General features: G+C 47.6%; 1 protein-coding gene across 1 annotated transcript in view; it reads right to left on the bottom strand.

The window, feature by feature from the left end:
• The window catches only part of LOC143426291 (uncharacterized), a 292,096-nt gene that overhangs the window by 49,790 nt on the left and 226,852 nt on the right, over window positions 1–15,454 (bottom strand). Inside the window, exon 18 of the mRNA XM_076899644.1 lies at window positions 13,317–13,409. Within this exon, the coding sequence (XP_076755759.1) occupies window positions 13,317–13,409 (93 nt within the window). The remainder of the gene's footprint in view (window positions 1–13,316; window positions 13,410–15,454) is intronic.

The raw sequence follows: 15,454 nt of genomic DNA, 5'->3' as shown, positions 1-15,454 counted from the left end.
TGTTTTTGCCTCCGGTTCCAGCGACGCACCTCTGCAACTATGCAGTTGCACTCTGTCCTGTTTCCATCGAGAGCTGCTCAATCTCATGAATTTGACAACGGGGAATTTAATATTTAAGCCTTTAATAACACGAGTATCCTTCCGTTTTTTGTCAGATCTGGAATTGAGCGAACCCTCTTGCTGTTTGAAAACATCGTCTAAATTTAAGAAACCTGTCGGGCGTTATTCGTCGAAAATATTTAGCAGACTTTCCAAGAGAGTTTCCAGGAAAATCTGTTGGAAACTCTGCCGAATAAAATATTCTTGGTCCCGAAAGCAATTCACGAACACGATAGTACGAAATTCAGAAAAGTGTCGCTGAGAAATCATGTTAAAAATATGCGCGCACTGAGTAAAAAGGTAATAATTTCTTTTCGGGCCAAGAATACGAAAATATCTGATCGATCGTCTCGATGTTCGCGATTTTTCGTCGCTGACTCTATCAATTAACTGTCGAATTTTTCGCTCGAGGTGAATTTAAACTTTTAGCTTACAGTAAATTTTCGAATCGAACGAACGGAGCATTGAGAGCGATCGATCGGCGATTTTCGAGACGAAAATCCGGCAAAGTGGAGATAAACAATTAGAAAAAGCACTCGAAGCCCTTCCATCGTGATTGAACAAAGCGGACGATCGTACGAGACGGAAGGAAACGCGTCCTGCGTTTGGTTTCCGCCGAGCGCTCCACTTTCCCGGACAATCGAAAAAAGAAACATGGAAAAAGAAATGAAGAGACTGTTGCCGTCGATTTTCGATTATCTCAACGTCGCACAAGTACTTTCGTCGCTGGTGAATAAATTAAAAAGCGAAAAAAATAGAGAAAAGGGATGAAAATCTCGACGGTTCGACGCTTCTCTTCATCGACAGGATCCCTCTTACCGTACGCTTCGTTCTTCCACTTCTTTCTTCTTCCCATTCTCCTTTCGACGTTCTTCACATATATTCTTTTTTCCTCTAATTTCTCGTCTACTTTTACGGAAAACGAAATTCAGACCATTTCCCCTTTTTATTTTCTAATTTTCGTATATTTCTGCCACCTGTGTTTGCGTTACTTTCAACTGGTTAAAAAGTTAACCTTGCAATTTACTCAATTAGCAGTAACTTCGTAATTCTCGATTTATTTCTACTATAATATATACCTAGTTTCAATTCTTACATAGTTTCCCACTTTACTTTCCTTCTAGCGTCACAATTTCTGATTTACCGGTCTACCGCGAGCCATAATTCCATAACACCTTCGTCAACGCGGCGAATTACCATTCGCCCATAATTTCCAGTTTACCAAAATATGCAAATGTCACGGAGTTTACGTTCGAATTTCCGTGAAACGGGTCCATACGACACGGTCGTATCTCCCGCGATTTTTGCCAGCACGGACGCCCGCGTTATATTCCGGTGGCGGTTCCGTATCTCGAACTACCAGGTTATCTCCGCCTATCCGGTATTTGTTTGTCCCGTCTTCCACACCGTGAGAACTGCCGGCCAATAGCGCCGTTGCGTCCGCCGATTTGCATTTTACGATCGTGTACCCAACGACCGGTGCGGTTTGTTCCTCGCGTTATAGTTACGACCGGATTAAAACGAACGTCGTTTCGCCGGTATCGAAGGCAATCGTGCTTAATTCCCCGGCAAGAAATTAGCTACCTCAGGTGTCCACGATGGATCGCCTAATTGGACTTGGCGACGACCACTCCCGTTTCGAGTTGCTTCGATTTTTCACCTCGCAAATCGAATTATGCGAGCTCGAGTCTTTGTCGAGTCGAGCAAATTCCTAACTGCGACGCGATCTTAAGAGCGATAGGATCGCAAGCTTTCGAGCAAGAATCCACGTATGAAAGATTCTTTAACAACCTCGTATCCGAAGTATTTTCGAAACTCGAAAAGTTTGACGCGGGAGGCACGGTCTCCCGGTGATATTTAATATTCGCCAGCGAATAAAAGATTCTGATGCGAGCAGCGAAACTTTCGCGTGGAACATAAAGGGTCTTGCGTTTAATGGGTGGACATTTAATATTCGCGAATGGAACGCGGATAAGTCTGAAATATTAAACGCCGACGAAACATTCAATTATTAATGCTTCCTGATCCACACGTTTCATTGTCGAGCAAGTTCAAAGCGGAGATTCTCTTCGAAAATTCTGACAGGTTCAACGGCAAGGGAAGAAGAAAACAAAAAAAAAACAACAGAGAAAGAAAGAAATTCGTAGTTCGAGCTTAATTCAAAAGCTGCTCCGGACGGTTGCAACGAAGCAGAAAATTCTATTTAACAAGGGACAAAGACAGATTCCAGCGGGACCGCGGCGAAGCGAAAGAGCAACCGGCAGATATCAATCGTGGAACGCGCGGGCAAATGAAAAGTAAACATAAACGGGACGGATCTTATTGTTGGACGGGGTAGACTTGACGGCTAGAATCGGTACGATACGCAACGAACGAGCAAACAGGAACAGACGGGGGTCCTGTCGTTGGCCCAGCATCGATTGTCGCCGCTGCCTTGTTCGCATCGCCGGACGGCAAACAATGCCAGCACGTATGAACCTCGAAATCTCTGTTTGCCATACGTGTGTATCGTGTCGAACATTCGCGCGACCGCGCTCTATAAATCTACCTACCGATTGTTTTGCAAATTAGCTCGTCCACGCGTGTCACCCCCGATCGACCGTCCGCGAATTGGTTTCGTCTGTGGCGAGTTGTCTAGCTTCTAGCTGAGAATAAATTAGAAATCTGTCGACCAGCTACCATTTCAGCCCTCAACTCGCATCTCGTCGACTCTCGAAGAGGTGATTTTTCGCGATGCGTTTCCCCAGCATCCACAGTTTAATTCGATTAACGTAGAATCTAGTTTCCTGCGAGGCAACTTGCCTGATCTACCATAACTTGGAGTAGACCACGCTGCAGAGTCCCTGGTGGCAGCAGACTTTAATCTAACGTGATTTATTGTGGCCCAGATTCGGTGCAGAAGAAGGTACGACCAAGGACGATATGATTCAGCTGTTTCGCGGCTTATTAAAGCCTGCCTCGATTCCCCGTGCAACTTCGACTTGCCCGTGGATAGCGATAAGTATGGCCGCTCGCAACGTCGGCGGTTATCTCTGAAATTGCGATCTTTCTTCGGCCATAATATCCAGCTACACACGCTCTATCTACCGCGATCGATCTTTCCGCGGAAACAGTGTATCCACTTCCCTCACGGTAGATTACTTCAATTCGCCTAACAACCGAGGCTCGCTGGTGAAATCGCGACATCGCGAGCAGCAGAGCCGCTGCTCGGTCCAGACTACACCGTCGAAGAGACGGCTTACCGCGTCAGATCCAACCTGCCTCCGTGTCGTTACAATATTATCATCTCCGTAATCGGTCGACGCGATTACACGAGAGCTGCGGCTCTGCTCGCGCGCGCACGACCGCGAATCCGTCAGCGTTTCGTTTCCAGCGAAGATAAAACGACGTCCATCGGGGATCGACGCAGACGTTCGAACCGGGGTTGCACCGCAGGGGCCATCCTGGCTATCACCGGGTCCATAATAGCGGATCGGTGCCTTTATCCGTTATCAACTCGAGCAGATCGCTGCTCCCGATTCAATTTCGTAGACAGCGGAGCGAACTTCGCTCGACGATAGACGTCGATCCGATTAAAGGGCCTGGGCATTGTAGCCAGGATCATCGCAATTGTCGGACCTCGACGATCTCTCAGCGCCGTGGGGAGGACGCGATTTCATTCATGGCTACGTGGATAGGTTAATTGCAAAAACGTGTTCGAACCCCTCTGCGATGAGAGACGGTGAGTCTAAATTGTGTGAGAGAGAGAGAGAGTTTCGTGACGCGGACTGACACGAACGATCCACGATTTCCGGGCGACGATCCGCCGCGGTATCGCCGCGATCTGAATTGAAATGCAGGAAGCGAGCATAAATTTAACCGGGCCGCGGTAAATCGTGGCTCGTTAGGACGGCTGGAACGCAACTTGGCCATCGATTTCTCGAGGTACGCGCGCTGTTTGTTCTCGCGACGAAATGACACGCGTCGGTTTCTTCGTTCGCATCTCGATTCTTAATAATTCATCGTCACTGGACAATTCCAGCGGAAACTGGGATAAAGTTGACGTCATGGTATTCCACGAGAACGTGAAAAATTGATTCGCCCTCTCAGTTCAGCCTCCAAGGGTTTATTTCGAATCGCATAACTCCGAACACAGCGCAGGGTTCACCAAAGGTGACGCTACGAAGGGTTGCGCGTTCCCAATGGAAAGAGACCCCTCAAAGAAGAGTCTCATCGAGTCCCAACCGGTGATCAAAGGGTGCGTCATAAAGAAGGCGGCACGTTCAAAGAGGTACGCGGTCTCCACTTGACCGAATTAATAATCGACGCGGCTCTCTCCCACGGGTCCTTCGATCCACCCTTCGAAAATCGACCCCTTCGAGGCTCGACGGGGCCACGAGACGAACCATCGCACGCGGATTCGAGCATCCCGCGCAGACCTTGCTCGCGCGACCTGTATCTGCATAAATTTGACTTGCTAAGCCCGAAAACTCCAACCACCGCCACCTGTCATGGCGGCAGCGAGCGGGTTACACGAGCTACGAGTAGCCGGCGACGCCACTAGGTCGACGAGGACTTCCGTTCCCCTGGAATGCCACGGTTGCGAACGTGGCCACGAGCCGGCCAGCTTTTTGCTCGTCCTCCTCGGTCACCTTCGACCTTCGTCGCTTTCCTAGCCTTCTCGCATGGTTTTCTCAAGGATTACTGCCGTTGGACTATCGATCGAGGGGAGGAGGGTGGTTGTTGATGATTTCTACGTAAGGGGCGTGGGCGATGTAGGCTCTTGGTTGTTACTGTTTGATGGATGCAGCGGAGAGTTTGATTTGTTGCAATTATATTCAGGATGGAGGACCTCGAAGGGCAACGGGTCAAGGTGATGGGTCGAAGTGTATGAAATATTGTCGAAATATGCGCGGATTAATTAAGGAACGGAATTAATAATTATTAACACGGTTGATTTACGACTGTCATAAAACGATGCAATCAAGACGCTGTGTTCCGATCTCTATTCACAATGTCCATTTACGATCTCTCCGCAGCGACGTAATCGAGAGACCCTGCGACCTATGACTTATTGACAACGTCATTTTACGATCGCGTCGCAGCAACGATATCGAGGCGCTGCGTTCTATGTTCCCTACTTATTGCGAACAACCTCCGAGAAACTTCACTGATATTGAACTTTAATAGACGTGTGACTACGTTGGACGACAATGGGTGAAGCGATGGAAGGATAACAGATGGAACGTGAAGGTAGCGCGAAAATATTAGCTCAACCAAGTAGCACGTTGCGAAACTAGTTAACTGCACCGTCGAGACGATTGCTGAAGATCGACCGCAACGTCAGACTGTTTTATTTGTCCCAAAATTCTGTCGTTGTAATAAATTCTTTATCTCGATTACTTGCACGTTGAACGTAAGGGGGCATATCTTATTCGAGTCTCGAGTCTTCGACCGCGCCACGTGCCTTATCTTTGCTTTCGTGTTTAAGGGATGCTGCGTTTTAGATCGTTACAAGCTTTGCTCTAAACAGCTATTCTTACTCGTGATTGCGAATCGTTTAATTTTTAAATCAATTTCTACTGTCACTTTTGAACTGAATTTTTCTGTTTCGTAAAGTGCGATTCTACTTTTGTAACTCTTTTTCTTCAGAAATGTAATTTGTTAAATCCCAGATTTTTTGCTCTCAATTTTCTTCGAGTGATTCATTCGCATCGATTAGCCCAGGAGCACGGTAATACCGACAGCGAACATTCATTTATCCGTGCATAATTCTCCATTTTCCCTAGTATTCGTCGTTTCATCGATATTACTCTCATTCGTTGGTGACCTGGAATTCTGGTACGGCGACTTCTTACGCTCACGTGTCTCTGTTACTTCTTGCTCGTTAATCTGCATACCCGCGCCGATCGACGTAATTCCAGGTCCTCCTTGTCGTTGTCGTTTGTCACAGCGCGGCGCCGAGCTACGAGCTTCGAGACGTTTTTTTTTCACGTCTCGTTCGAAGCTTGTTTATTCGTCTCGTTAGAACGTGGCCTCTGTTTCTCATCGGTTTTCTTTCCTCGATTTCATTGAAATCAGCTTTCGACGTAATTCTCGTCAGCAGAAATTAATATCTCGTTCTTCTAACAGAGATTCATCTAACTATCGATAAGGAAATAGAATTTTCGAAAAACTCGATCGCGATGGTGACCCTCTCGAAATTAACCCTCCTCGTAGCCGCTCGAAACCGCTCTTGAGCAAGGTGAAAAAAAGGTGCCGGATAAAGGAGACTCGTTACCGGCGCGCGGGCACCGATCTCCGCAAACAGACCGGCTCCCGCCGCGCGATGTCGAGAGGGTATCGAGAGGGTAGAGCGGTCAACAATGCTTTCAGCGGGGGCGTGCAAAATTCAAGCGCGCGCTAACGAGGCCGAAAGACCTTCGATAATCGAAGAGTATCGGGAGCAGCTCGCTAACTACTGCCGGCGCTTAAACCAGTTTAAACTCCCGTCCCACGCCGTTCTCTTCGGGGGCCTTTGAACGAAAACGGTTCGAAAGCGCGCGAGCCACGGTCTCTCGCGACACCGCCACCAGCCACCCCATTCACCGGCCCATTATCTTAACGAACGCCCTTTGTAGTCGCCCGAAGCATTGTGTTCGCCGGTTGCCAAGCCCGGAGGAAACCTCCGACGTCGAGCTCCTGCTCTGCTCCTATCGTCCGCGATATATCCTCCAACGACTGCTCCTTCTCCAAGGGGTGGCTCTCCGTGCGCAGTCATCGGATCCCCGGTATTTCCCTCCGCACGAGAGCTCGATATAAAGTGATCGATTCAGGATTAGGATCCTTCGATTAGGATCCTGGTTCAGGCGAGACGCGAGAAACCTCGAGTGCCGTGTATATCTCTCTGGTAAGAAATTCCCCGGATCCCCTTTTCGCTTCCATCGCGGTGGAAATTAGAGGGTAATTAAAGCGGCGTTATTATCCGGTGTACGCTCGCCGCGTACGATTTCTCGCTCGTCGAACGGACGGGGATGGACTCGAGGAGCGTCGCTTGGATCGCAGGGTAAACACCAGGAGATAATGTTTGGGCGATACAATGTTGGGAACATTGTTGTTGGAGAGGGAGAGAGATTCGAGGGGGTTGGTTTCGTCGGACGGCTCGATGGTCGCCGTTACATCGCTGCGGTGAAATGCGAGCCAAGTTGTTTTCTTGTTTCTCTATCCTGGTTATTTTAATGTGAACGAAGCTCTCGCTCGTGTGTATCTACGGGTTGCTTCGATAAATTTCCGTACGGTGTATTCCCGTGTATAATTTCAAGCGAAAGTTCTCGTTGCGTTTCAGTTGTATTTTAACTGGAAATTACGTTTCTCGTTTGTCCGTGATACGAACGAATTTTCTCATCGATCTCGAAAACCAATTTTCATTCAATTCCTTCAATTTGTACCCGTTTTACGAATTCAGAGTGAAATATAGACGAGTAAATAAATAAATTGAGCCACCGATTTGATGGCACTAAAAATTCATCTTTAATCCCTGGCGTACAGCTCGAAGCTGATACAATCGCGCGCGCTCGGCGAACAGGCCGGCAATAAAACGAGGATATTCGTGAAGCATCGTCTAACGGGGTGCGCGCGGACTACCCCCGACGGTATCTCGTGTTTTCCGAGCTCGCGTTTTCGCGACGTAATTACGAGCGCTCCCCCTTCGGGACGCGTGTACTTCTCGCAAAGCAAAACCGCGGAACCGTATCACGGTTTCAGTTGGACGATAAACCGAGTCGGGGAATCCTGCGAATTCGTGCGATTCTCAAGCGACACGCGTCGACGCCGCGCAACGGATCGACGTTTCCGCGTCTCTCCCTCTCGCACGATTTTTCCCGTTCTTTTTTCTTTCTCCACCCTTTTCGAGGCGGCACGAGAAAACGCCGCCACTAATTTGCGAGATCTCCCGAGATCCTTCCAGTAATTAAAAAGCTGGGCCAACGGAAAGGGGATCATCGGCTGGCTCTCGCCTTTTCAACGACGTCGAGCGCGCCACCCTTCAACCCCGAACCGGCTCGGTTTTTAACTTCTTGTTAGGATTCGAGTTGAAGCTCTGCCAGAATCTGCGGAACGAGCGTAACGCGGATGTTCGTGATTTTGTTAATGATGTTTTCTAATTTGCCGGAAACGGTTGTAATTACTGGTTCCGCTCGGATGTTACACCGAGAGGGGACGTGGATGTTTTAAACGTTCCAATTCCTATCGCTTTATCTTTCTGCAAGATTTTATAAGTTTCAATTTGGTTATTTAATGGTAACAATTTCTCTGAACAGCTTTTGAAGTAAGAAAAGCTGTGAATAACACTTCATAAAAGAATCAGCTCGAACGCTGAGGATTTTAGTAAACATTTTCAAGTCGGACGCACAGGTGGCAGGAATATCCGTGTATTATCTCGTGTTTTAAACTTCATTCGTCTCACTTGGTCGTATTACGCGGTTCGAACGCGGGGCGCTTCCCTCTGTTTACGAAGCACGCGGCCCGCGTAAAACGCGCTCGTAAATTTCAATTACCGTGGCTTATTACGCCGACAGAAATAAGAGCCGGCCGTGCAGGTGTAACGCCGTAATTGGGCATTAAAACTTGTTAACTTTAACTCGACGCGCGCCACCCCACCGTCGACATTTTCATTCTCATCGCCATTTTCGTTCGACGCGCTCGTAAACGCGTCAGCTATCGCGGCTTTCTATGATTCTCTCTACACCCGCCTTTTCCCTTGACAAATCCATTAAAAGCTTGTCATAGAATTCCCTGAAAACGGTAAAATACAAGTTTCAGCTGGCAGAACGTATTTTTTTTCATTTTGAAATCTTTCTAGCGACGAGACAATTATTCTTTTCCAAAAATTGTTTAACGCAAGGTTCGTGTTTGAATGTTTCAAAAAACCCGAAGCATCACATTTTGCCATCTGAATATAGAAAAATGATTAGCGTTAAACGATGGATATACTAAAAAACACAGATTATTCCAAGAGAAACGATTCCTCGTTTCGATTCACCAGGCACGAAAGTACTCGCGCGAACGTCTGTTGCTTACTTATCTAGCTTAACGATTAGAAATTAACAGTGTCGCGTAGAACGCTCGCGGAACGTTGCGATCGGAAAGCAAATTGGCAAAAGGTGACAATCTTCTCTCTCGAAAACGAACCGTACCGAGAATTGACGGCACTGGCGTGGAACGGGCGATGGTTACGTTAAAAATTCGAAAAAAATTCAAGCAAATATTTGTCGCGCTCGGATTTCGCCAGTTTTACGAACGTTGCAGAATTTTTCCTTCTTTTTGTACCATTCGAGCGATTTATCAGACGACCGTTCAAACGTTCCGTGGAAACTCGTTTTTTTCTCTTAGTTCTCCCTCTCTCTTTTTTTCTCTCTCTCTTGCAGAGACAGACGGAGAGCGAAAGGGAAGAGAGAGTCGTCGAGAAAATCGAGGACCGCGATTAAATAGTCGTTCGGAGTTTTTCCTTGCGCCAGATTCCGGTTTGCTTCCTGACAGGTAAATTTAATGACGAATTTCCACGTCCGAGCGTAATCCCTTTTATCGTCCAGTTTCACGAGTCCATTTCCCATGGAGATTCGCTGAGCCGCGGTTAAAAAACGAGAGAATAGCCCGGGGCACGTTCGTAACAACCAGATATTCAATCGAACCCTGCGAAGTGGAAAGGAACGGCTGAAAAATTAAATCTACCCGATCTTGGATTCAGGATCCGTCCGATCCCCCCCCTTTTACCCTTCCGTTCTCTCGCCTTGAATTATTTAGCTTTTCGCCCTCATTTATTCACCGGTCGAACGTACCGCGCAAAAAGCCGCATAAGATTATGCGTCGCGTATAGAAAAAAAAAAGAAAAAAAATCCTGGAGGGACAGAGCGGAATATATCGTGCGATCGAATCGGATTTAAATCCGGCTATTTTGAATAATTACTGAAAAATAGGGGAACAAAATCGGACTTAGAAATAAATCTCGTATCGATCGGACGATAAAAGGTCGAATCCATCTCGAGGCGAGACTTTCGCCGCGTTCGTTCGCGAAAATCGTGGAGAGGAGCTCTCGAATGATCCCCCTCCGGCCACGTCCACGCCAATTACCGGATCCACGCTACGGACGAGCGGATAAACGAACGGAACGGGATTACCGCGGAGCAGCGAAATTTCGACGCGTTCGGTGAAAAAAATCGTGGGTGCGACTCCTGTGTGTATTTGAAAGGGGTGAGAGAGAGAGAGAGAGAGAGAGAGAGAGATAGAGAGATAGAGAGAGAGCGGGCAGTGCGAGGCGGCAAATCTCTCGTCGCTCGTCAACAGTTTTGCTTATCGAGTCCCATCGACGTCTGGTTTCCTTACCTTTTCGGGCAGTTCGGGGATCGTATCAGAGCTGGCCTCCTCAGTGTCCCCCTTGGCCAGCGTTTGCCCATCAAAATCTCACTAATTCTCATCTCTCATTTCTCTTTCTTTCGTCATATCACTTTTTTTTTTTGCTCGCTCTCTCAAGTCTATTTTCATCTTTAACGTTTCGATCTCGTGTCTCTTTAGCTCTCGTCTATACGTCCCTATCCGATCTCTACGTGGAACGACTCTATAATGGGGACAACAAAGAGACACCCGTGTCAGACACTTGTTTCCGTTTCGTTACTGGTCGCTGGTAGCCAGCTTCCTCGAGTCATTTCGCTGGCCAACGTTTCACTCTCTTTCTGCCATTTGTATTTTTTGTTTTTTTTTCTTTTTTCTCTTAAATCTTTCTATATAAGTACGCGTGTTCTCTGCCTCGTTTCTTTCTTTCCATTTGAATATCGTCGTAGATATCAGTGTTTCGAAGCTGTCCCGAGCGCGTCCACCCCTTCAACATCGTCGCTTGCACGCGTGACTCGCGCCACCCGCGCGGATACGCGCCGCGATTCGTGGTGCCGTGCACCGCGAGGTACGTGTACGCTTGGCGCGAGCGAGCAACTCTTTCGTGGCGTTCGACGAAATTAATGGAACGCGACCGCGTCGGTGGCACGACACACGCCCACTCTCCTGGTTCCTCTGTGCTTGCGCCTTCGCGGGAGGCGCCGCGACGCGACGCGACGCTTGGCAATGGCGAACGCGAACGGAACGAATGGTTAGACGAATGAGCCTCGCGCGTTGTGTCGGCTCCCGCGTGAAACCGACACGACGGGTCGACGGGAAAGATTTAACGCGGGGATGCTGTGGCCTCCAGTTTCGAACTTGCGAGCGAGAGCTAGCTTTAGTCGATCACCGGTGAATTTCAGAGTATTAATCGAGATATTCGATCGTAACGCGTGAAACGTCTGCTATTTGGCACGAGTGGAATACACCTACGCTCTGCACGCGTATCAAGGAATCGTAATACTTTCATCGTATCTTTTAATTGGAAATTTCGTTCACGTAAAGTGCATCGCTCTCGTTCACGAAAAATGTACCAAAGAATCGCTAACAGAGAGTACTATATGGGCGAACGATGCACTAGAGAATATACAGAAAGCGTTCGAACGTACGTTTCATACGTTACGATCTAATGTTAAGTGCGTAACGAGATTAGTGAGGAGACGCTCAAAGAAGCTCTAAGATACGTTGTAGATCTACCTTTAGTTTGTGGTACAGAGAAATTAGTTGAAACGAATCGTATATAAAACTCCACGGGATTAGAGACTGTAATTAATTCGTGACACGTGGACTGACTTAAAAAGCGTTGAAGGAACAGTGATGCAACAATACTAGCTACACTACCGTGCCAACGGGTTCGTAAGCTTCAGAGCGACCTGGTAGCCGCTCGATTAATCGCGTTAGGGTGCGCGTACGCCTTAAGATACCTCGCTGTTTCACGCTCGCGATTCATGTCACCGTTAGTGCCATTTTACTGTCGCATCGTTCAACAATGCCTCACTGCTAATTCATGATATCTTAGTGATAGGATTATCTATTATTCTATTAATAATCCGCTTTTCTTCTCTATCTATGTATATTAATAACGTTTGTAATGTTTGATTTCTCTAGGTTTATCGTTTCAGATGATAATGGACAATCCGTAGATGGTAAATTCGAGAGTCAGAAGCGAGGCATCAATGAAAGACGCGTAGGTGACGAGAGGAGCCATCAACCGCGACGTAAACCGCGACCAAGCGCGGCGAGGCACCCTCGACGTGCACGCGCGCCCTTATGCAATCAGATTAAGTCGCTATTAATGGATATCGACATTGTGCCAGACGTCACGTTCGCAGGACCATAAACTGGAGACCGTACCGCGATAACAAAGACACTCAACCCCATCTTTCCCCTGATGGAATAACGCGCGTCTCTCGGTTAACGCCATTGCCGCGATCCGCTGCGTCGTCGCGGTTCGCTTCCGACGGAGCCGTGGGTCCATTGAATCTACGATCAAAAATTTCTAACGACCAGAAAAATATTCGTACGTTGCGCGAGTTTTCTATTTTCGATGCGACGCGATTTTGAAATTTCTTTTTGCGCTATTATAATCGATGAGAGCGTCGAGGTAACCCCAGGAGACAGGATCGCGAATCTCTCGATGCTCTCGAGCGATCGCCAAGTACCAATCGATCGATGGTCCTCGGCGTTTCGAGAGTTTCGACCGCGTTGACCCTGCCTCGCTGTCGTCCCTCCATCTCGTAATTATCTCTCAATTAGTCTCATGCTGGAACACTCCGTGACGTTGAAGAAGGACCGTGGCTCCGTGAAAAGTTTCGACGCCTCGCGATTACGAACTCGGAGGATTCGTTCTGGGGAGGCGCAAGCCTCTTACTTAGAACCGGTGTCCGCTTAAAACTAGACGCATGATTCGTGCCAGCGAACGTAACAAATCTTTCAGTACCTTCGCACAAAAATTTCTTGAAATTTCTATTCCAATCGTAATCGAAGAGGACGAATGTTTACTAGCACGATCATCGCGTTCCTTAACATCTAAGATCAGTCTCAAGTAGGCGACCAACGTTTTAGAAATTCAATTAGAAGCAGCGTTTGCCATTGTAGTATTGTTAGATACAAAAGGGGGAAAAAAATAAAAAAAAGATCGATAGAAGCGATCGCTGGTCGCCTGTTGATATTAATGAATAAAACGGGGAAGCGCGCGCGAGAGTCAGTCGCGCCCGCTTCCCGCGTGCACCTGCAAAGAATTACAACACGTGTATATAAATGAATTAATGGCGATGTATACATATATATATGTATGTATATATATATATAAGTATAAGAATGTTCATGCACACCTCAATCTTTCTGCCCTCAACCACGGTGCCGTGTAGCCTCTCACGTGCCCGGTCCGCGTCAGCACTATTTGCGAATGTTACAAAACCGAATCCCTGCATGCAAGGACAGACAAAACAACATGCATTAAACTCAACTTACAGACTGCCAGCGCTCGGCAAACAGCCGACTGGCGGGCCCGACATTTCGTGCTCCTCTTCTACGGACTTCAATCGTGTCGTTTCGTTGAGAGAAAATCTCGAGACGCGAGAAAATATGAGAGACTCGCGCGGAGAATTGTAAGAGAGACGCGAAAGAAAGGTCGACGCGCAACGCCGCACTTCTGGTCAGCCCAGAGGGCGACGAACGCGTCTTTCGTAGGGGTGGTTCGCGTGCGTTGCACGCGTGGAACCTTCCCGCGCGTGCCACGATCGAGATCGCGTCGATTCGATCGACTTTTCATTGAAGAATTCGCGAGCGAATCGAGTCGTCGCGCACGGTCTGGTTCGACCCTCTCGAGTAGTCTAAGGGTTTCTTTTTGCTCTCGGCTCCTTGTCCTTCGTACGCTCCTTTCCGTTCCCCTGGTCTGTTGCCTCGTCCTTTTACTCCGAAACCTATTCCTCCGTTTATTTCTTGGACGCACAATGGTCGTCTGCAGCGCTAATTAATTCTCGAGATCCCCTCTCTCTCGAGACGCGGCCAAGGGGCACTAAAGCTTCGCGGAATTTCTTCTGGCGCTCGTTCGCGACGGCTTTACGGATCGTACAATGCCCAGTGAAATTCGTGGAATTTACAGAATTCATAAAAAAATGGAGGATATAATATTTATTCGATCAACAGCGGAAACAAATTTCAATTTTTCACTGCAATTTGCCTCGCGGACGTTTTAAAAATTGCCAGCTTTTACCAAAACTGGATGTTCCCGATGAATTTTGGAAACGTTCGAAAACAGAAACGGTTCTCCAGATATTTGTTTATGTCACGGACGTTCAAAAACGTTTCATCGAACGGAAAATTGCGTAAGAAGGACAGGAAGTGACCGAGAGCAGCGTTCCCGTTGATTAAACGCAGATTAAATCCCGCGGTTCCATTAAAAGCACGATTATTGTTCGCCGAAATGTCGGTTCGCCGGAAGGTCTGCGAGCGCGTCATACTGCTTACGGAGACGCACCAAACAACGTGCAACAAATAAGTAAATATAAAATCATGGTAAGAAATCATGGTCATGGTCACATTAATCATCTCATTATCATATCATATCATATCGTGTCATGTCATCATGGTCATCGTCATATCATTAAAGACTCTTGCTTGTACCGAGAGGTGCGTGTACGAGAAAAAAGAAAAATTAAAAATCCGAGGAGCGGGTTAGAAACGGGGAAGTCAGGATCGGTGGGAACGGTGGGATCGAATTGGTCGCGTGTGTGCCTCTGTGTGCTCTTGTGTGGTGCCATTCGTGTGTGCGATCTCTTCGAACAAGTCTCATACGCAAAGACGAGTGGGTGCTCGGTTAAATTGAAAAAAATCGAAGCTCCCAGTGACTTTTCCTTCTTGTATCTGCCCTGTAAAATTCGACTCGACACGCTCACACCTTTTATTCCCCTAATTAACGATCGAACGTCGATCACTACTAAAAATGATACAGAAACTCACCCTTACAGTGCGTGAAATGAAACGATCAACCCTAAAGCAGAACTGTATCACATACATTTTCAATTTAAAAGGGGAGCCTGTATTTGCCAGAATCGATAAATTTCACTCGCTTAGGGGAGACAAAGACAGAGTACGGAGTAATGTTCGCCTGGTGCTGTCGAGAACGGTTACGCGCATATATCGAGAGCGTCGCCATGGCTGGGAAATTGTATTAAAGCCAAATCAAATAGGGCCTCCTGCGCCCGAAGAATCGAAAAAGGAGAGCGCAAAGTTATCGTGTTATTGACGTAATGCACGACAGAAGTAAACGTTGCGGCGGCTGCTTCGCTGCAGCCCTCTTTCCGCCAAGGAACATCGTAACTCGTCTCGCCGGGAGGCCATAATCGAATCGATGCGGAGAGGGGAGAATTGAATTGCTCCGTGGAGAATTCCCCGGGAATAATCGAGGGCCACGATTTCTCTTACGTTTCGTTAATTAATCGGCCCGAGGCGGGAGAGAGAAAGCTGT

This window comes from Xylocopa sonorina, chromosome 8 (genome assembly GCF_050948175.1).
Source record: "Xylocopa sonorina isolate GNS202 chromosome 8, iyXylSono1_principal, whole genome shotgun sequence".
NCBI classification, from domain to species: domain Eukaryota; kingdom Metazoa; phylum Arthropoda; class Insecta; order Hymenoptera; family Apidae; genus Xylocopa; species Xylocopa sonorina.
Note: the sequence above shows the minus strand (reverse complement) of the source record. Positions and strands in the feature narration are given on the sequence as shown.